At 40.0% G+C, this 23590-nt stretch overlaps 1 protein-coding gene across 3 annotated transcripts in view; it reads right to left on the reverse strand.

The window, feature by feature from the left end:
• The window catches only part of Fer (FER tyrosine kinase), a 263815-nt gene that overhangs the window by 69864 nt on the left and 170361 nt on the right, over window positions 1-23590 (reverse strand). For all 3 annotated transcript variants that reach the window (XM_028755701.1, XM_028755700.1, XM_028755699.1), the window contains exon 15: window positions 10703-10826. In XM_028755701.1, the coding sequence (XP_028611534.1) occupies window positions 10703-10826 (124 nt within the window). The remainder of the gene's footprint in view (window positions 1-10702; window positions 10827-23590) is intronic.

Genomic DNA, 23590 nt, shown 5'->3' on the forward strand with positions numbered 1-23590 from the left:
CTTATGGGAGCTCAGCCTGCTTCTGTCCTCTCGTGTTTCTTCCAGCCATTGCCCCTGCCCCACAGTGGCAAAGGAGAGATGAAGACCTGTGTACTACTGAGCTAGAATACCTAACTGTCCCTGAAGATAAAGTTCTAGAGTAGGGATTCAGATGTCCACCTTCCCATCCTCAAAGGTTTCTAGCTAAGGTCCAGTGTCACTACTAAGTATGTCTTCAGAAGCCATGCAGTCTTGATATTCCCACATGAAAAATAAGAAAATAGTATCATTTAATTATTTATTAAATAATGTATTTTTTAAATTTTAAAGTATATACTTATTTGTAATATTTATTTAATAAAATTAAAATTATGCAACATTTTATTTATTAACACTAAAATAAAATGTTATTTAAACATCATAAAATATTATAACTATTTAAAATGTGTTTATTAAATGTTATCATTTTAATAAAGCTTACTTTCATATACTAACATAACTGTACTGTTATAATGATTCAAATAGAATAAATTGAAAGCAGTAAAGGATAACAGTGGGAAACACAGAGAAAATGCTCCTACCAATCTTAGTTAGACTTCTCTATGTCTAATAAGATTTATTCTTATGTGTATGAGGCTTTGCCTGCATGAGAGTACATGCATCATGTATGTGTCTGGGACCTAGGGAGTTGAGAAGAGGTTGCCAGATATCCTGGAATTGGATGTACAGATGATTGTGAGCTGCCACGTGGGTGCTGAGAACTGAACCATGGTCTTCTGCAAGAGCAGCAAGTGTTCTTAGCTGCTGAGCCACCTCTCTAATCTGCCAAACAGCTTGCACTCACAGTCAAAAGACCAGGCTTATAATGGTCCACTGCATAGCAAGTCTCTGTGTTGCAGAATATTTGACCACACTATGAAGCCTGAGATTGTGTTACTTACTGAAAAACAAAAACCTGTTTCTAGTTATGGAAACTCAGCCCTTAGCACTCACCTTTAATCTCTGGCTGGAATACAGACACGCCCTCAGTACACACGTTTTTAATGTCAAACAATGAAGGTAAAGTTAGTTTGTAGAAGGAAGCACCCATGTTTCAATGTAATGTCTAATTGAGTGGCAAAGTGACGAATCAGAGAGAATAGAATATGAGAAGAGACAAGAAAAAGAGGCACCTCTTAAGAGGTACCACAGAGAAAAAGAGAGAGAGAAGTGGGGGAGGAGGAGAGAAGGGGCAGTTTTACTGGGTGAGTTGTACAGGACAGGTTGTAGAAAGAGAACAGGCATAGATGAGACAGAATAAACCAGAGAATAAGAAGGAGCGAGAAGATTAGAACAAATTGCCAGAGCTAGTATGAGGCCAAGTAGAACAATTCAGGAGAAGGGGTGAGAAGCCAGATTAGCATGGAGAGGAATTTGAGTCAGAACAGCTGAGATGATCAGCCAGTCAGAGTTCACAAAGAAATAGAAAGGGTGAGCTTACTCATCAGTAACTCTCAGAGGCTGAATAAGTTCTAGGCCTAGAATAGACAGTATGGATGCTAGAAGCTTCCCAGACTAGGCCTGGATTAGCAGATTAAGGCAGTAAGTCTCGGAGACGCCAATTATCTCAGGTGAATAAAGACTTTTATACTTCTCTGTATTAGAGAGTGAGGTGAGAGGCAACAAGTGGGGCATGGCACTCATGACTATGCCTATGTGGATCACTGTGTAGAGGCGTCATCACAGCCTTCATTCTGAAAATGTTACCATCACTAAGACACCACAAGGGCCACTCTTACAACTCTGACCATATGAATATGTCTATGTGTATGTATATGTATGTATATATATTTAAATTTTGATATCTTGTTTAATTTACTTCCCATGGTTTACCTCTTGCATATTAAAGCATTCATTGCTTTAACAGGAGATCATATTTTGAGTATATTCTCTGGAACAAATCAGGGAGATTTATTATTATTTTTACCATATATCATAAAGCATAAATATCAAGATCAAGAGTAATTTGTGTTATAAAAAATTAAGATTCCTTTATACTTAACCCCCATTTAATTATCTTATGTATGAGTTACTTGGTTGTACTACATGCTAGGCACTGTGCTTGAATATCATGTGGCTCAGCCTCTCAAGAGTTTCCCAGTAGAGATATGTAAAGCCACCTTAAAAAGCAGTCCAAAGATGAGAGTTTTGATCACATTGTTGGAAACATCTGTTTTGCACCCAGAAATGAAAAGAGAATTTCCTTTAACACCCTTTGGAAGTGGTTCTCAGACCCTTTTGTTATAGACTCTAAAAATTTCCTAAACTATTCAGAGGCTCTTATTCTCTGGCTTTTTCCTGTTAGAAAATGAGAAAAAAGATATATTTGTAGCTTGTAATCCATACCTTTTGCAATCCCATTCCTCCTGGCTAAAGGTCTCCTGATATTCTTGTACACTAATCACACAGCAGAAGAACTTAAGGACTAATCAAGACGAACAGAGGAAACCAGTACACATTCTAGCGGAGGCTGAACAGGCTCCCTACATGTTCACTCTGCAGGTGTTTTACTGTGGAAGGTGAGTACTGCATCCTGGTATGATCAAAGTCTGGAGGCCTATTCTCATTTCTCACCAAAATCTAGGAGGTTCGAGAACATGATCATGTTTTCTTACACTGGCAGAGACCGCAGGGAAAGCAGGGAATCAAATGAGGACTATGAAAGCGTGAGATGCTTCCTGCTGCTGCAGGGGTGACATATCTGATGCACTGGATCAGAAATCTGGCTGTGATCTCTTCTCAGCATCACTGCAGAACAAGACAGCAACTGACTGACAGACCGCCTTGCCTCACTACAGACCCTCCCTCAGCAGCACCTGAGTGGTTCATTAGAGAACTTCAGTTTATCTCTGAAAAAGGATTTAACAAGGGCAAATTAGAGAAGAGATTACTAGATTTCCATACAGTAATCAGCAGGCAGACACACTGGAAAAGCTTTTCTCAACATCGCAGTCCGTTCCTTCTCTAGGCCCTGCAAACAGAGTGAAAGCAGCATATGTAGCCAACAAGCTCTGGCACGTCACATGTCTGCAGTGGATACAGTAGGAGCCCACAGTCCTGTTACTCCAGTATGAGTATTGTAGAGTGAAAAATTATAGATACTGGGTATATAGAATCCTTTTTAGACATATAAAATATTCTTTAGGCTTTCTTTATAAAGACATGGAGAAACTGACGCATGAAGCAAGTTAAGAACGTGGACAGACTAGTTATGGAAACTGGCTAGAATGCAATTTAGCCAGGTGGAACCAAGCTGAGAATCATAGTGACAGGGCAAGGCCGAAGTAACAGGGCAGGACCACATTCTTGAGAAAGATAAGCGTACAGAGAGTTTTCACCTGATCCTGACTCACGTAGGTTGGGTTCCTTTGCCACCTTAACAACCCCTTGTCCCCCTCCCCATTCCTTGGTTTGTGGTTTTTCCCTTTAAAAATCCCTTTCAAACTGGCTGTCAATTCAGCTCCTGCGCTGGGCATACGAATTGACCAGCAGCTAGCTGTCACGCCCTAATAAACCTCGCAATTGCTCTGGTGCACGGTGTCTCGAGCAGATTACTGGGTGGTCGCGACTTTCTGAGACTTGAGTGAGGGTCTCCCCTCTGCGGAGGTCTTCAGTATCATCTACATTTATGCTACATATGCTATTTAATTTTATTTTTTAACTAGAATATCGTTAGTCAATCCCTCTCTTGATCAGAATACTTTCACTTTCCATCTTCTAAGATGTCTTAGTATCCAACTCCTTTGTCCTCAACACCTGGATAGCAGCTGGATGTTATAGTCAATTAGATTTTAGAAAGGCTTTTATGCCTCTTACTATGATTAAACCTCACAATCATTGACTACGAGGTAGGCATTAGTAATCCTCTTAACAGATGACTGGAAAAGTCAGTACACTTTTCTGTTTCCTAAGTAATTTGTTTTATGTTTGTTCTCTATTATAGAAAAAAGGGAAAACATTTCTATCCTAGACAAACCAATATGTGTCTCAAGATGTGAAAAAAGTAGCCAGATATTCCTTTGGACTGTGTATGTATAATCTATACATGTACCCACTAGATAAGATTAATTCTTTCTTTATCCACACATTATAAACAAATAAAAATACAAATAAAGGTTAACATTTATGAGTGAAATCAGTTATCTGATATCAATACTTTGAAACTTTTATTGACTAATTCATTTATTATGTGTCAAAGGTCGCTCTTATTCTGCTATGTGAAAAAATGCTCATTTAAAGTGTTCACAGAAATGTCTGTGAACAACTCTGTCCCCAAAATTATATAAATGGAACTGTACAAAAGTTTAGTATTAAAAGGCCAGTTTTAAAATGCAAGGAAGCCCAATTTTTCTATAATTACAAAAACATCTGTTACTCAGTAGTAGAGCATAAGTACCCACTCTAATACCAACCATGCGGGCGGGCACTTTACTTTTACTTCCTCCTACGAAGGATAAAGAACAGGAAGGACTGAAAAGCACCATGTCTCTACAAGATCTGGTCTAACAACTTTATTAAATGCTTTTATTTCATAACCCACATGATTTTATTTTAAAAGCCATATGACTGATTGACTCATAAAGGAAGAAACTAGCAAGTATCTCTAAATACATAATTTAAGTGTTTCCTAGTTTCTCTGACTTCTGTAATCTCGATTCTTCCTTGACTCTGACTTTGTAACTGGCCAAATTACGAACTGTCTAAGATTTTACTTATTTATCATTTGTGCATGTGTTTGTGAACATGTGAGTGCTGGTGTACATACGTTTTGCACATCAAGGCCAGAAAAGGGAAGGCACTGGAACTGGAGCCTAGAAGCTGACATTACAGGCTTTTAAAGATACCTGGTTTGTTAGGGGGTGCTGGGATGGGAGCACTCACCCTCAATGCTGCACAGTCAAAACTCTGAACCACTGAGCCATCTCTCTAACCCCCAAATTACTCTTTTCTGGCTCACTTTGTTCTATAGAGATAAATGGTACCAACCGAATAAACCAAGAGGCAGGGAGTGAGGAGCCTTTAGTCAGAGTGAGGTTCAGTCTGTGGCAACCATTTGGGGAGCTTAGCTTGGGTCCCATCCCCTGAAAACAGGGTCTTCACAGCCAGAGGCTGGCTCTGCCACTTTTATGTAAGTGTGACCCTGCAGACAGTTCCTGTCTGGATACACTATTGATAAAAACAAGAAGATAGGCAGGAATTTGTAATCTGAGCACATACAGTAACCTGTAGGTATGGTAATCCTACAAGGGTATCTTGACTCAAATATCATTTCAGAGCCCTTTGCTTATGGAGAACAGGAACATGGTCTTTAGAGCAGAAAGAAGCAACAAGAAAATAACAACAACAAGCTGAGTGAAGCTACCTTGGTCCACTGTTGATTCTCAGTTGCCAGTCTCAAGTACTTCTAAGTCTAGCTGTACTTTCTGTTGTTGAGTTAATAGAAAATATTCTGCCTCCTTACAGGTAATTTGCAAGTGTTTAAGCAGTTTCTGCTCCCCAGTGGTACCTAGCAGACCTTAACATAAAAATAGCAACCCTACCCCCTGCAGTGTCTTTGATGCTTAAGAACACCTGTTTGACACCCTAAGGCCAATGTACTTAACTACTTAACATACTGACTAAATGTAAGTCAGAAACAATGAAGAGTAAGATGCATCACTAAATTTCTCTATCATTCTGTTAACACAGACAAGCAGCACTGGCCAAAGACACAGTGGCTTGAGGACGTCTGTTCTCACTCCTTACTTACTCTCAAGGCCTTGCAGACTGTTTACTGGCCTGCCTCAGACCGTCACATCTATAGATTATTCCTTTTTTACCAATAAGTATAAGTAAAAGTCTATCTCTTTGCATTCTTTATCTAAATATTCCTCTCTGAAGGTAGCTAGACACTCCAGTCATTCAGTACAGTAACCCAGACCAATGCCCTCACTCACTGTAGTAAATGAAGGGGCATAGCTTTCATTCTTGGAAAAAAAATACACAAACACACACACACACACACACACACACACACACACTTTCATATATGAAAAAACACCTTTCATACAGAAAAAAAAACTTACACATGTGACTTTAAGGAGAAAGTGACTAACGTTTCTTAGTTAAAACAATGTAAGTCACAGCTCTGACAGTGAGTAAAGTAGTAGGAGCTTTTTAGAATGGTGTTCACATGATATTTTCATAAGATACAAATACCATATTGCACTAGGAAAAATGGTCTAAACTAAAGAAGGACCATATACTTTTGATACATTTAAATTATCAAGCAGTTCTCTCTGTCCTGTGATAAACTTGTTTTAAAAGCTAAAAATAATATAATTTATTCAAAATGATAATGAAATGTTGGAATAAGATAGTCATACACATGTACTTATTTCTATCACACATCCATGTTCATCCTGTGCTTTCAGTTAACAAGTAAAGCAGAAGGTCTCTAAATAATAGAGAATGAAATGAGGAGAATTGCCATTCCCATTACAGAGAGCTGCAGTATAAAGCACCATGACCCTCTGAGCCTGTTTCTAATACGGCACAGGCTCCAGCATGCTCTTTGCTCTTATTTATAAAAAGGAACCAATGGCAGATATAAGTCGGACCATCCTACAATGCACTATTCGGCCTCACATCTCCAAATGGATGCCTTTACAGTGGTAGGAAGTCTCATACAGAGCCTCTGTGGGACCTGGGACAGAACCAGAGCTGGGATTTACTCAGAACCCATTCACTAACCTTTAAGAGCCAGACAGTGTTGCAGGGCTTGTTTTCTGTTTTCCCCAGTCAACAAAGAGCAACTGTCCTCCGGAAGTCTTCACTAACACCCTCAGGAAGTCTTCACTAACACCCTCAGGAAGTCTTTACTGCCACCCTCAGCAAGTCTTCACTAGCACCCTTATTGAGTGGCTAGTACTTAGTAAAGAGTCAATAGCTGCTTGCTCTACGCACACCTCATGTGTCAGGTTGCCATCAAAGCAAGGCATGATCAAAAGACTGCATGAAGTTACCTCCGCTAACACATTTAAGTGCATTCTGAGATGTAAACACATTCTGAGCTTAGACACGGGCCTCACCACGCTTAATGTACATTATACAAAGTCCACAATACTCAGAACATATCTGGTGTCCTGCACTGGATATTTAACTTGTACCAAAAGCCTAAACAAGACAGAGGAGCATACTTAGACACTGGAATAATGGGAGACTGTCCAAATGTAGTCTGTCCATAAGACACTAACATGTAGATCCAAGTAGATTGGGCCTCACAAGCTGTTTCCACAACCCTAGGGCAATTTTAAATGTCTCTGGTGATAAATATATTACATATTAATATATAATTACTATATCAGGTATGTATATTACAGATAAATATCAAGTATTAGCTGATAGTTTATAAAGTTTATTTTAAATACTTATGATTTTTAAAAATTAAATCAAATGTATACACTAATGAGATAAATATTTTTGTGTATTTTTATTTTTAAAAAGTAAATTTAATTATATTTATTAAGAATTGAATATTGGCTGAATGTTTGATACTACAGGACACAGAATATTTTTATTATACTTCAGAGTTTATTAATGTTTTGATTTTTGCCAATGATGAGAATATTGCTTCAAATAAACACAAAATGGCAGAAGTATGCTTAGAAAAACTTCAAAAATTACAGGAAGTTCTGTCCTATTTCCAAGCAAAAGACTACTTAGTGAATTTAAAATGCTATTCAAATCTGCAACTCAAATAGCAATTTTTAAAAATCAAATATTCTAATGTAGTACAACACAAGGATGTACTAATTTGATATTTAAGTGCTAAGAATCACAAAATTCTCAGTAAGAAAAATAAATGTCTTTGTTTCTTGTAATTAACCATTATGTTTCTATATGCATGTACAGTAAAAACGTGAGGGGTGGTGGGGAGTGACTTGTAGGAAAGGAGAGACAGGAAACTCCATTTGGGATGGAAGAGAAAAATGAGACTCAGTGATTTACTCATTATCTGAAAAATAATAATACAATTTCATCATGATTTCTATTATTTAAATTAATTTTTATAATATCCCCATCAGAAATTATTAAAAAAAAAAACCTCCTCTGATTTCAGTACACATATCTTGGGTATTTCTTTGATAATGTGTGCTGACTGTTTTTAACTATATAGCAAGCTGACTCCATTCTGATTACTGCTTCTCCCAGAGAAACAGCTCCCTAGACTGGCACTGTGAACAAGGCTCTACCGTTCAATTCATGACTTAAAAATGCAAGGCGAAGAGTGGTTTATTCTCTCAATACAATGCCACAGATTGCTCGAGCAAAATGAGAAGAAAACGGAATTCATCTCAGTTTAAAAAAGAACAATATCTGCTGTAGATATGAAATCATCTCGTTCTCATAATTAGCAAGGGAAATAAGACATGCATTAGAAAAACTCAACGGATGTGATCACAGAAAAGTAATACACTGTTATAATATTAGGCTAGAAAAATCATGTCAAAGATTAAACATTAGAAGTATATGAAAGACAGAAGGTTACTGAATGCCAAGAATGACTAAATTGGCGCTGTTATGCTAATGATTATCAGTCATGACTAATCAATTACCGAATCTTGTTAGAGACCCTGGGTTTCTTATTGCATACTACAGAGAGCCAAAACCAATCAGTGAAGGTTGCCATTAACTCTGAGGCCTATTTACACCTGCCCTCAGTGACACTGTTCAAAACGCTCAACAGCAACATCTTGCTAGCTAGCAAATACACACAACTGCTATGACAAGTCAAGCAAAGAATGGTTTTCAAAAGCATGCAAAAATATGAAAATGGAAAAGGAAATATTGTAAAGATTTAGAAAGAGGAACAAAAATTAAACACCATTGCCATCTGTAATCCAAAATCATTTTAATTCTAATGATTAAAAAGTCAATCTCTTGCAAGATGTCATCATTGCAAATAATATGAAATTTAAGCAATTTAACCAAATGCAGCACACTCAAAATTAAAGATCAGTACGGCCGGACTGAGGGCTTGAGAGTGAACTCAGTGTAGAGCCCCTGCACTCCATAGGAGGCCTATGTCCAGTCCCCAGCATGGGGGTGGGGAAGGATACACGGTATACTGGAGATAACTTACAAATTATTAAAGTAATTTTAATGATGTATATTACTTAAGACTTATAGCCACAGACGGCCTATAACAGAACAAACCCTAAGAAGAGATACTATAGAGAATCTGATAAAATGTTTGATACATAAAGTAACTTAAAATCTCGGAAAAAATTTAAAAAATATAGGAACAAGACCTCTTATGTTAGTATTCTTTTAATCTGGTTTACTTTTGCTTGTTTGTTTGTTATGGCTTAAAATTCTCTACAGGGTGATTTGGCACACCTTCATACAAAGTAAGGCAGAAATATAGTGGTATGGCTTAGTCATAGTCATTTTAATTTCTGGGAAGACAATATTCCCACTGATGTTTTTAAAAAGGAAAGAAATTACTGAACACTCTTCTAAATCTGTGCTATAGCAGTTGACTGTTTTGCTGTAATTCTACATTTTGCTGCCTTGTCAGAATGCAGAATCAATACTCTCAGTGCAGTATCAAGTCAAGGCTGTGTGATAAGAAACCTCAGTCAACAGCAGAGTGCAGTAATGAAACCAGCAGGTAAGGGCTGTGGCACTGGGGCGTGACAGCCACCTTCCTCCAGCGCATGCAGTGTGATGAGGTTCTGATCCAGCAGATAAAATCTGCACCAGCTCTTTTTGTAATTTTCCTCATGCCCACTTAATTAACCACATCTGAGATGTGGCACAAATTCTTCAACAGGTCTCAAGGTGCACTGCGCTCAATCTTAAAGGTCGCTCTCAGCTTCAAACAACTAAAACCACAATCTAGGGGCTAGAGAGATGATGGTTTAGGGGTCAAGAGCTCTTACTGCTCTCAGACTGTCCGCACACACAGCTGCTCATGACCATTTAAAACTCAGCCCCAGGGGACTGGATACCCTCATCATACACATACAATAAAATAAATAAATATTAAAAAAATAAAAACAATACCATAACCTGTAAGCAGGAAGACCAGGCCACTGTGCAAAATCAGAGGTTTTCTAAACTTCCCTTTGAGAAGACAGTTCTAAATCTTTTACCCTTGGCAGTCTTCACAGCTAAGAGTTATTGTCAGAGCTGAGCATGGAGGCATGCCTTTTTAATCCAGCACTAGGGAGGCAGAAGCAGGCGAGTCTCTGAGTTTGAGGCTAACCTGGTCTACGTAGTGAGTTCCAGGACAGCCAGGTTACATAGAGACCCTGTCTCAGACAAGCAAGAACAAGAACAAGAACAAGAAAAGAACACAACGAAAGAAAAGAGGGAGTTGTTCTCCTAGTCTTAGGTTCTTCCATTATTTTGGAAACTGACAGTGGGCAACACGTGAAGCCATTTTGTGGCTTCAGTGCAGGTCATGTCAGGCTTGATTACAATAAAGCAAATTCTAATTAAGAGGTTAATTAGAGTAGGTACTATAAGAGACGAATCAAGTGTTTCTGTAGAGCTACCAACGAATGCTTTCACACAAAATATAAAAAGCAACAAATAAGCTTTATAGAGGGACTCTATTGTAGCAGTCCAGACAATGGGCTCGTTTTCTAGGATTGTACTCATAAAAGTGGACACGCTGTTGACAGATTCTCCTTACCTGTGAATACAGTTCCTACCCTCCAGATACAACATGCCAGAAGCAACGTCCAAGGAAAATTTCACCAACTGCTTCAGCTTTAGCTCGTCCTTCCTCTTCCTCAGGAAGGTCAGGAAATCCCCTCCTGGTGGAAAGAACAAGAGGAAGGAGGTAAGCTGTGGAGGGAGCTTCGTGCCATATTCTAGCTCATTAGGAGGCTGGACAGAACGAGAAGCACTGAAGGCTCCACTGAGCTTTGTCCGAGTTTCCTACTGAGGACAAAAGGGACACAGAGACCGTACATCGTGGGCAATGGGGCCATCACTCGTCTATACACATCAAGTTGGTTAACTATCTCATGCCATGAACTGTCAAACACGTCTATTCAAAGACAAACGTCTGTTTGCGCCTATCTGCACTGATTTAGTTTATTGATATTTTCTAAGAAATTATATTTTCTCTAATAACAAATAAGATAAAACTTAAAAAGTCAAATGATATTAATATCTAGATTCGGTGACCTACTAAAACTTAAAACTATCTAAACTACACCGTTGTGTGTATGTACAGGCACAGGAGGCTGTACTCTGACAAGCTATGGATCTTACACAGTTTTGCTGTTCAGCTACTACACATGTCTGCGTATCTGGCAGAGGCCCTGATATCTTTCTGGCTGTGAGTCTAGCCTCTAACAGCTGAGTCATCTCTCCACCCTCCAATGATGTCTTAGGAAAGTTTTAACTATCACAGTCCAAGGCATACTATGATACAAACAGTAATTTAAAACTGACAGTCTCATTTTATGAAGTTAGAAAAAAGTTAAGTTGATTTATTTAAATATATATCTCAATATATTTCATATATATATTCAATATATCTCAAATCTTGGAAAGATAAATTTATATTTTTAAATACATACTATATTTTAAAAGTTAAGCACATTTTCATTGTAAATATTTGACTGACATTTAGATTTAATAAAACTTAGAACTGAAAAATAGATTCATATGCTTAAGTTGTCCCAAATATTCTTAAAAGTTGTTTACAACTAAGTATAACTTTTTAAACTTAAATCAATTAAAATTAAATGAAATTAAAGTTTAGCATTGACTACATTTCAGACACATGCGTGACCAGTACTGGGAGACCACTTAGTGCAGCTTTACGTTTTGCACTCATTGCACTGTTTTGGCGCTCTGGCCAGAGCTTTGTGTGCACCATGCATGCTCACTCACTAAGTCATGGCTGCTGCAGCAACGGAACCAGCCACAGCAGAGGTCATCCTTCTCTCCTCTGGTCTGCTTCTCCACATAACAACCATCTCTTCATTGGAGTCATTTTCAGAAAGAAGACAGAGCCACGGCAGCTGCAGCTTTGGTTTATGTCCCACCTGCTCACCCTCATTCACTGCCATTTCCCTTTATGGACTGTGCCACCATCCTGTTTTGGATGGGTTTAGTCTCATCTTCAGCCATGATGGTAGTCTTAGGGTAGCCCACACAATGATGTCCGTGCATCAGCACAAGGGACTGATTCAGAGATTGGCACATGAGTCCCTCCAGGCCACTGAGAATACAGAATATGACTGGAATATGTCAGAAACTGGTTTTTATTGTTATTGTTTATCTTTAGAGAAGTGTCAGAAAGAAGTTTAAATAAATTAAGAAGCACATAAATCAAAAATCTTAGAGTGAAACATCTGGAATCTAAAAAGTATCACAGGAGCAGGTATGACTCTTTATAGTCAGGAGACAGAGGAGAAGATCATACGTTTGAGGCCAGCTTGGGATACAGTGAAAACCTGTTTAGGAAAGCAAAGGGAAGGGAAAAGAAAAGAAGCAAAAAACCCAAAAGAGCATCCAACCAACCAACCACACTAGCAGTCAAAATGCGGAGCACAGTGACAGCTGGAGTCACTGGATCATAAACTGCCTGAGGGAAGAATCCCCTGGCCCCTGGCCCCTGGCTCCAGTCCCCTAGCCCAAGGGTTGGGGAAAAAAAAAAACTCTGCAGTTCTGCAGATATATTCTGTACTATTACATTGCTACAACGACATCATATTAGAAGGGTAATTTGGTGATTAACTACAGAACACATATTCAACTAGAACACTCAGTCGAGAGGAGGTCACCCTCACCAACTGTACTGAGAACACAAGGCTAGCATTTCCAGCAGTGTTCACAAGTATTTCTACAATTCCGTGACATGAAAAATGGGTCTTATTGGGACGGGTATGGCCCTCATGCCTCACTGGACAACGACAGGGAGACTGGAGCCATTACAAGGTCCCCTTCAAATACTGGAGGTCAGGCCTTTATCCCAGCCTTCGCAAGTTTAGAATTGCCACAGCCCTTCTATACTTAGAGAAGGGAGGAAATGTCACGGGCAGCCCTGATTACACACTGAAGGCCTAAAATCAGCCATAGGCCTAAAATCAGCAATAGGTCTGTCATACATGTACACTAACACCAAGTCTTGGGTCTCAGTGGAAAAACATTGAAACAGATGGCTATAAGCTAATGTAAACAGGCAGCTTTTGTGGAAATTTACCAGCCCAAATAGTCATAGACCTTGTAAATAGGTAGCCTTGGCAGACAATACCAACTTAGATAAGGACAAGCGAGTCATAGGCAGAGTCATAGTGACTTGTCCCCTGAACCTTCACCTAGCTGATACCCGGTTCTGAAAGATATCTGTATTCCCCCTGAACACCCACACTCCAGTGTCATTCCCTTCCCCACATCCTGCCTTTCTGTGTTTATAACCCCTGTGTGAATGAACTACGATTTGAGAAAAAATAAATTTTAATAAAAAATTATTTTAAGGCAATTAGAGGAATAAAAACAATATTCAAAAATAAAAATAAAAAAAAGAAAAAAAAAGAAAAATGGGTCTTGATATTTTGGTGTTGTTGATGGAGCTCTAAGAAACTGATCATAATTAATGTAAGCTAGATCATGTCAACAGTAACAACTTATCAATTTGTAATTGGAGAAAAAGGATTATCAAGGCAGTACCACTAATTCACTTGTCAATGAATCACAGAGAAATCCTACTTTTTATCTGCAAATAATTTCAAAGTTTACTAAGAGGTACCAGCCTCAGTGACATAGAAAATGCTTAATTTGGCAACCTTGATGCCAGAATGTTAACTTGCTCCTTGAGAAGTTTACTAGGTTTAGCTGTATGCAATTATATACTTAAAAAACAAACTTGCATTTGAGGCAAATACTAAATTACATTTTGGGAGCTCTATTTAAGTAATTATTTAAAACTCTTACTTATTCGTGGTGTTTGTGTGTGTGCACACGAGCGTGTGTGTGCAGGTCAGAGGGTGATATGGGGTACCTTCCTCTCTTGGTTCCCACCTGATTTTTTGAGACATTATCTCTCACTCAACCACTGGTTGAGACAGATTGCCTGGGCAGTGAGCTCCAGGCATCTTCCTGTGTCCATGTCCCCAAGACATGAAACATGGGTCTTGTCCATGTTATGGTATGTACAACCATGTCCAGCATTTTACATAGATGTCAGGGATCTGTACTCAGGTACTCATGATTGTCCAGGAAGCACTTCACTCACGGAGCCATCTCCTATCTCCTAGAACCCTATTTTTTAAGATGTTGTTTTCCATAACTATCACTGATGAGAACCAAGGATTATAGCAAAAATAAGAAAAGTCTATGTGGTAGCATAAACTGTGAATGCTGGCTTGTGAATCAGAGACTGAGTAGATGTTACAAACGGAACTGGAGGATGGGACCAGTGAGCACACTGAAGGATGTGGGTGTGGCTCAGGAGGGTAGGTAGTGCATGGGCGTGGGCTTAGCTGGAAATGCATGTTGCCTGTTGAGTGCAGTGAGCATGGGTTACAGTATGAACTAACCACCAAGTGGATTAAAACACTACATCTGTGAAGGCTCAGTGTAGAAAGAAGAAGATTAAAAACTGAAAAAACAAAAGATGAATTCACGAGTCTAGATTTCCTGGTTGTGTTTTCTTCTTTTTAAAGGATTACTAAGTAGCTTGTTATAGTTATCAGAAATCAGCTCTGAAATGCAGTATGTGGGTTTCCCAAGTCAATACCAACCAGTCTTCTTTGGATGAAGTTCCTGAAGGTTTGCATTAGGATTGCAGACTAGCAGAAGCCTTTCCGTCCTCTCCTTTGCAGATTATCTCTGTGAATACATGCTAACAGGTTATGATGTGGAGTCTATGGAATAAATAGCACATTTTCCAGAATTTCTGAGCTACTATTTAAGGGACAGCTATGGTTCTGACAGACATGCTATCAACAGCTAGGAGTGAAACCTTAGCTAACTGTTACAAGTCTTTAGGGTGGAAGGGCTCTGGGGCCTTTGGAGGTAATTCCCTGTAGCCTATTTATGTTCTTGTTAATGGTGCTGAATTTACTTGCCTTATACTTTCAGGGTAGTGATTTGATCATAGTACTAAACTTCTAGAAAAAGGAAAGTCTGAGACCGAACACAGCTCTTCAACGGTTTTTCTTAGTAAGACAGCTCACTTGTCGTCTTATGAATAGATATGGGGAAGAGTTATAGCAGAGGCTATGTGGTATCTGTGCCTTAAAATTTACTAGCTGGCTATGGGTTATGTATAAACATGCTTAGCCAGCTGAGTTCTAAAGTTATGTACTTTTCACCTAAAATGCTGCAATTAAAAATAACCTGTTGATTAGTATATACATGCACAGACACACTCGTGCTATCATGTGCACTATTAAAAATCACTTACTCGTGCATATGTGCACAGGCATACCCACCATCTGCAGTGCTACCAACCACTGCTGACTGGAGCCTACGTGCACAGGGACAGTCAGGCTACCACGTGTACTTGGAAGTCAGAGGACCACTCCCAGGAGTCGGTTCTCTCCTTCCGCCATGCAGTTCTAGGAATCCAATCAGGCCATCAGGCTTGGCAGCAGGGACATTTAACAGATGAGCATCTCAGTGTTCTAATAAAGTGACTGTTGCTTAGGAAGGACGCAGTCTCAGTTTCTTATGTCTCGGTGGACACACACAAGCCCGTCAGTCGCCCACCACCCTCTCTATCTGTGGCATTAGAGGCTCTCCTCAGTTTGATGCCAAACCACTCACTTTCGGGTCTTATGGCTTCTTATTTTCCTTCAAGTTTTCTTTTGGTAATAAAAAGAAAAAATGGTACAAATTAAATCTCCCATCAATTTTTAAAGAAAAAGGGATGAAAAGGCAGTCAAGTTACATTTAGAAGTATTAAGGGTAAAATTAATAAAATATTAAATTGGAAAAGCTAATGTTATCTTCAAGATATCCTCATTGGATTTGTCACTAGCAGAACATTTTACAAACAGTGAGGTTCTGAAGGAGTGACATCAATGGCCACTTTAGAAGCACTACACATAACTGTAATTTTGAAACAATTAGGAAAGTAGTTAGATTTCCTCTGTGCAATTTCACTGGATATAATATTTACAATCAGAAATATATTAAATTATCAAACTGATTTATTACAACAATATAGATAGTCTACTAAAATATTAAATCAGTATACTTGCAAAGATCAAATACTTTTCAGCCAAGAGCTGGAAACATCTGTGTTAAAGGAATATTAAAACATAAATGTCTTTTCTCGGTTTTTGTTTTTACTGTGGTAAAATTCACATAAATGTATTCTCTTAATTTTTAAGCATACAGTTCAATACCACAGATTCCATGCAGCCTGTTGTTCAATTTTGCAATACTGAAATTCTACATTTATTTACTGATTGCCTCTCTCTGCTTCAGGCTAGCCTGGGAATTATCATCCAGCTTCTCACTGCTATGAGGCAATGACTTTATTGATACCACCCTCATCTAAGTCGATCATCTCTCCATGATTGGCTTATTCTGCTTCCTGTAATGCCCTCAAGCTTATCCCTGCTGTGGATTTTCTTCTTTACCAAGGCCACGTAATACCCAATTGTATGTATATACCGCATTAGCTTTCTCCTGTATCTTGACTATTCTGAATAATGCTGAAGTTAAACATACTTACAAGCCCTCTCCTGATTTCTGTTTTCAGTCTGTACTCAGAAGGGGTTACTGGGTCACAGGATAGCTCTAGCCTTAAGTTTTCCAGTACTCTATTTTATGTAACAGCTTAGTTTTCCCCTACCCCTTTTAACTTTTATTGCCTCACTAACCCTGCATATGATTCTCCACGCTCATCCCGACACCTGCTGTCTTCCTACAGGAGCACCTCCACTTTGTGGAGCAGGACATCAGTGTGGCTCTGACCTACATTTCCCAGGTGACTTGCTATGTTGAGTGGCACATTGCATGCTCACTTGTTTATCTTCTTTGGATAAATGATTATTCACATTCTATGTTCATTTAAAAAAATCTGTTGTCATTCTGGTTACTGACAGTGTATTCTTAAGACACAGGTTCCTTATCTGGTATGCTTTTTTAACCTTCTCCCCAGGATGCTTTCCCTCTCTTGATTGTTGTCTTTACTAGCTGATAGTATCACTTGTCTATTTTAGACACTTATGATACCGGTGTCACAATGAGAAACCACAGTTCACTCAAGTGCCATGAAACTTCATGTTTGCAATAAGTTTTATAATTTCATAATTATAAGTACTCTAATGTGTGCTGCTATAACACAATTTCTGAGAGCTGGTAATTGAGAAAGTAAAAAGCTATATTTCTCCTGGTCTGGAGGCTAAGTGTAGAGTCAAAGCTCCCAGTGGATCAGAATCTAGAGAGGGTGGGCATGGCTCTGCCCCTAACACAGTGTTTGGATGCTGTGCTCCTCAAATACAGTCAGCCCTGTCCTATGTCAGATCTCATAGGATGAAGCACAGTGCTTAAGGTTCTCCCAGCCTGGTACAGCATGTTAATGGAGCTACTATTTTGAAACTGGCCATGGACCCATAGTTCTTCTGGCACTGCTATATAGTATGGGATTCTGGGGTGACCCTCTTCTTGGGATAGTTGTCTACAGGCAGCCATACCTCTCTAGCACATGCACCCTGCCTGTGGAACCAGTATGACTATTCACCACAAGGCTTATGGCCTATACTTTACAAGGACAGCTTTCACAGAGCACATTGTATTCTTGTCTACTGATTGAATACAGATCTCAGGGAGCCTAGGTACACTGCAAACATAGCCTAATTTATTTTGATGTTTTTCTTAGGACAAGTACTTTCATAAAAGTACTTGTGTCATAAAATATTTGCTAATGTAGTAAAATGTGAGTTAAGTGAAATAAATCAACTCTATATGCGTTTATCATTTAAGTACATTTTATTATATAAATTTAATACAAAAATCATCATTCCAAGTTTGTTAGTTGTGACTTCAAGGAGCTTAGACAAAGTATCAAATTTCTCTGGATTTCATTATTCCTAAGGAAATTAGGCCAGAATGACTGCCCTCTCAGGTCTGTTCTCTAGGCAGGAGTGTGGGGATCTATCTGATCTGTGTTCCCTGATCTACTCTGAGCATTTTCCTAAAGTCCCATCTTACTGACGGTGTGCATGTATCTTCCATCCTCATGGCCAGCACTGTCTAATGCTGGAACTACAGGGCAGCTGTGTCCATCTGAGACACTCGGGCTACTTTCCCTGATCATTCCAGCAATTTGAGAATAATATTTTATTGGTCTGTACATTCAACTCTGCCTCTGCCACTGGGCCTTTATTGTTAGATCACAACATTCCCCTTATCCATATCCTTTGAGACAGTAAGCTTTCTTTATAGGTCTCATACTCTTGGAGACAAATGAAATAATCTTGTTTTACAGATTGACTGTTAACTTATTCCTCTTATTCAGGTTTCCCTTCTTTTCTTCAAAAAATGATTACACTTTATTTATTATGTGTGTATGTGAGGGGGTGTACATGTGTCATGACACAAATGTGGAGGCCAGAGGTCACTTGATGCGAGTTGCTTCTCTTTGTCCACTAGATGGGTCCTGGGGAGTAAGCTCATGCCATCAGGTTTGATGGAAAGCACCTTTTCTTTCTGCGCCAACTCTCTGGCCTATCAGGCTTTCATTCTTGAAGCCTCGCCTCCTTCCTCATTGAGCAAAGGTAACTTGCATTGGTACTCTCAACTGTGTACTGAATCACACGCAATTCACCTTCCTCACCTATATATACCTCCATTTCCACACAGTGACTATTTCATTAACCCTTTCTATAACTTTTTATTAATTTGTCACTTTGTTACAATTCACCATCTACGTAACCTTTCAGAGGTCACACCTAGTGTATTCTATTCATCTTTCATCTAAGGATCTCAGAAAGCACAGACTCCTAAGTCACTTTGGACAACACCATATACAAATAAGCATCTGAATCTGTTTTCACTAAAGTGATAGGTTAAATATCATAGCAAGATCATCAAAGGGAGTCAGACTAAACCTTTCAAGTTACTGCAGGCCTTTGCATATTGAGTGTTGATTATTTTCAAACTATGACATGACTGTAAGTAAAATAGGACATCACAACTTTCTTTGTTAATTTAAGGAGAAGAAAATAACTCATTCTTTTCAAATCTTACTTTACTTATTTACTGACCTAGAACTCTGCACTCAGAGCATGGGAAGGCAGAATACATAGACATAGATTATCTACATGCATGTCTAGAAGGCACTGACTACACAGACAGGCTGATGAAAGCACATGTGCTCGAGGAGTGGAAACGCTGTCAGGAATAGCACCCAGAGCGATGGACAGAAAGGGGTTAGGACTGGAGAGACTGTGGCTGGCAGGGCACCTGCTCTACTGCCTGACAGTCATGCTGCTGGGCAGGGACTGCAGGTAAGCACTGATCTAAAACTGGGGAGTCTAGTGTAACACAAGATCTTTGGCCTTCCATAGATTTCTTTCATACAGTTAACTTTTCTTGGGTGCCATCTCTCTATCTGACTGCACCAACTTCAAGCTGGAATGGGGATCTGTCCTGATATGTATTCCTTCTACCACAACAAAATGCAAGTGACTTCCCACTATGCTAACAGTGGAAGATAGTTTATTACTGCCAGGAAAAATTAGGAACAATTGCTATGATCTTCAACTCATTAAATAACTAGAGTACTATTGGTCCAGACTGTCTGAAGTTCCTTTTTCAAATACAAATCCTGATCCAGATGTGGCCACAGGACTGCAGGAAAACTGTACATAACAGATAAAACCTAGAAGAATGTCCTCTGGGGCAAAACAAGGTCTGAGGGCAGGGATGCAGGAAAAAAAAACAACAGGTAAGGGGATCAAAGAAACTGTGCAGGATCTGCTTGTAATATGATCCCTAGTAGCTAGCTAAACAATACATAAACAGCAGCAGAAAAAGCAAAAATTGTTCATCTTTGAAGTGTACCCAGAACCTTATGCTTCTGTCTGCCATTTACCCTAACCTGCATTCCCAGGTCCCTGTGATACCCATGGCTGTGCTGGATGCAGCACAGTCTAACGTTGTTCCGTAAAAGGGAGTCAGACTCAGGAAAAAATAATAAAGGTTTCATGAGTCATTCTGGCTAAGTCCCCAGAGTGAGGCAGGTGGTTTGTCTGTCTGTTCTGTTGTTTTAGTTAGGGCTGTGGAGCCTTCTTTGCCTCCAAGAGCAGTTTCTATCCCTCTCATTTCTCTTCAGGTGCAGCAGTAGCAGGACCCAGACCCACTAACAATGTTTTTTGAACTTCAACTTTGTATTTGCTGTTAGAGTAACAAGATTAAACAGACCTAGTAAACTCTGATCTTGGCATCAGAACTCTACTGCGGCTGGGAAACCAGGCACACAGGAAGTACACAATTTGTATTTAAAAACTTCTTATCATCGAATCTGGCATTTGATGGGATAATTATGATTACTGTAAGAAGTAAGTCTTCAGGAGAGATAGTTTAGTGGAAAAAGAACTAGCTATGCAAGCAAGGGGACCTGAGTTTGGGTCTCCAGCACTCAGAAAAGTTGAGCACTACACATGTCCATCCTCTCAGCACTAGAAGGCAGAGACAGGTAGATAGCAGAGGCTTGCTAGCCAGTCAACCCAGCAACATCGATAATCACCAGGTTGAGAGACTCTTGTCTAAAAACAAAGTAGGGAAGTGGACAAAGAAGATCCTTCACCTTAACTTCTGTCCTTCCAATGTGCCTGCAAAGGTACAAATGTGCTCTCTCTCTCGCTCTCTCTCTCTCTCTCTCTCTCACACACACACACACACACACACTCACAAATATGGCCTGTAAATAAATGGGAACAAGTTGAGAAAATAAACAAGTAAATAAATCACCATGGAATGTCATTATAAATATGTTGGTAGTATAAACTTCTAGATTAGTGGTTCTCAACCTTCCTAATGCTGCAATCCTTTAGATTCTTTTTTTTTTTTTTTAAAGATTTATTTATTTATTTTATTTATGAGTACACTTTATTTTATTTATGAGTACACTGTCGCTGGCTGTCTTCGGACACACCAGAAGAGGGCATCCAATCTCATTACGGATGGTTGTGAGCCACCATGTGGTTGCTGGGATTTGAACTCAGGACCTCTGGAAGAGCAGTCAGTGCTCTTAACCGCTAAGCCATCTCTCCAGCACCCAATCCTTTAGATTCTTATACCAACTTGTTATCTTCTTCTTCTGTGAGCTCCCCAACCAAAAATCCTTTTATAATATCTAAACATAAGAAAATACTGCATTTCTAAAATGATGTTCATATCTTACTAATGGAAATTACTGAATGTAGATAGTGGATTGACTATTTACTAATTTACCCTAATGGGACAACGGCAGGTGTTTGTCCTCAATCCCAGACCCCAGGCTCCTGACACGCCCTCCATTGCGCCTTTCAGTCATGCAGGGCAATGCCTCTACAGCCCCCCCCAAAGAGAGGTTTGTGTCATCCAGCACAGGTAGAGGGAGTGACTACAGGCCTCAGGGCCTCAAGAGACTTACATACTAATGAGTAACCTGAAGGCCAGAGGGCATAGCCAATTAAATATTCCTTCCCAGGCCATCCTCCCTTCTCTCTCCCTATTTAACTCAAGTCTGCCCTGAGTTTCTGGGGTGTAGCCAGATCCATCTACTTTCCGCAATGACATTAAACCCTTAAAAAACCATGGACTTCCTCATGTCTTTTGCCTCCCCCCCCCCCCCCGCCCCGCCATGGGAACCGTGGAAAAGGCCTTTAACTAATGAGGCACTGCCACCTAATCTCCTGCCTGAGGACCTCTCTATGTTCCTGCCATGGAGGCAGCCAATTCAAGCAAGCTAGCCTACCCAGCGAGAGTCAAAGATGATCCAGCCAAGTGAGTGCAGTAACTACCTGGCTGGGCGCTGCTGGAACTCCTCCTCTCCCCCTCTTGGCTGCAGGTCAGTTCAGCTTGCACACCCCCAGTCTCAACTCTTACATGGCTCCCAGAGGCGGCGCCTGGGAGCCCAGGAATCTGAGACCAGTCAATCCCCGCAAGCCTTCTTGTCCAGGGGTCCCTATCCAAGAGCTCTGCCCCCACGGGACCTCAGACTGAGATCTCTCCATGTCTGAGCAGAGCCCCGTAGTTTCTGCCCAGTGCAGCATGGAGTGAACTCAGTCAAAAATCCCTGCACTTCTGCTGTCCGGAGCTGCGGGAACCACGACAGCCCAATGGGATCTATGACTGCCCATACTCTCGAGCTAACCACCCCACAAGTAGTGTTTATTCAAGTTGTGTATCTCAATGTCTGTTAAAGGTAAGCACAAAAAACTAATATCTGTTTCAGTTCTTGTCACACAAGCTACAACACCATGCCTAGAAAGTAATCTATGTCAGGGACTGTAACCTGCCTTCACAATTGGAAATGAATTGGTTCCAAAAGGTTACCTATGCAACTCTTCTACTCCTGTGGAGATTCTAAATAGTGTGCTGAGGCTTTTCATGATCTCTGACCTGCCTTCAGTGAGATGATGTAAACTCAAATTGTATTACTTGCCCTACATACAACTCCACATGCACAGTGAGCAGTCTCAGGCATCGGGCTGACTATAATTGTATGTCCCAGCTTGTGAGTAGGTTTAAATCCTGTGCTCACTGTGAATCTGGTAAAGCTGATTAGATTTCTCTTTTGACTCACTTCTACCAACCTCAGAAATTCTGTGCCTCAGCTGTGCAATATACTTAAGAGTGCCTCTGATAAGCCAACTATACTCTTGGTTTTAGAGGTGTGTTCTAATTAAGAAAATTGGCTTTGGGTACCAGCTAGATTTAAACTTGACTATAATCCTGGTTACAAAGTATGCGATATTGGGTAGCAAATTCATTGATCTCACTTGGCTTTAGTGTCCCATTTGGAGGATGAAGATATATGAGTTTAGGGATATAGCAACATCAAGAGATTCTCATGGCTCATTCTATACCTAGACTCACACATCCTCCTCCAAGGTCTAGCCTGGTGAGTACCCCCTACAACCCAATTCTCATTTCCACCCCAGATTGGCCAGATTTAGTCTGGGTCTCACAGCCAGTGACCCAGCCTACGTTGGCCATGTCCTCCTGCAACAAAGCCAATCTCTAGGCTTCCATCAGGCCCTGTCCTTCCTGCATCCACCCACGTGTCCCTTTTCTACACTTCCACCAAGCCACTCTATATCCAAAATTCCCAGGTCCTCCTCCTGGGATTTAGCCTGAGTCTCACAAGTCCATCAACCTAGTCTGCCGTTCTCTTCCTTCATGCAAAGGAGCCTTAGAGTAGAGACAGGATCCATTCTACCAATCCATGAAATGAGAGAAACAATCCTACATCATATCAAACATTTCTATTCAGAGCTATCTACCCCTGCAAGCTAGCCTGGAACAGGAAGTATATCTTGTTTACTAGCCTAGTCTCCTCTGTCCACCTGACTTCATTCCATTAAAGACATTCCCAACTCTAGACACAACTGATCCC

Source organism: Grammomys surdaster, unplaced genomic scaffold (genome assembly GCF_004785775.1).
Source record: "Grammomys surdaster isolate TR1022 unplaced genomic scaffold, NIH_TR_1.0 126076, whole genome shotgun sequence".
NCBI classification, from domain to species: domain Eukaryota; kingdom Metazoa; phylum Chordata; class Mammalia; order Rodentia; family Muridae; genus Grammomys; species Grammomys surdaster.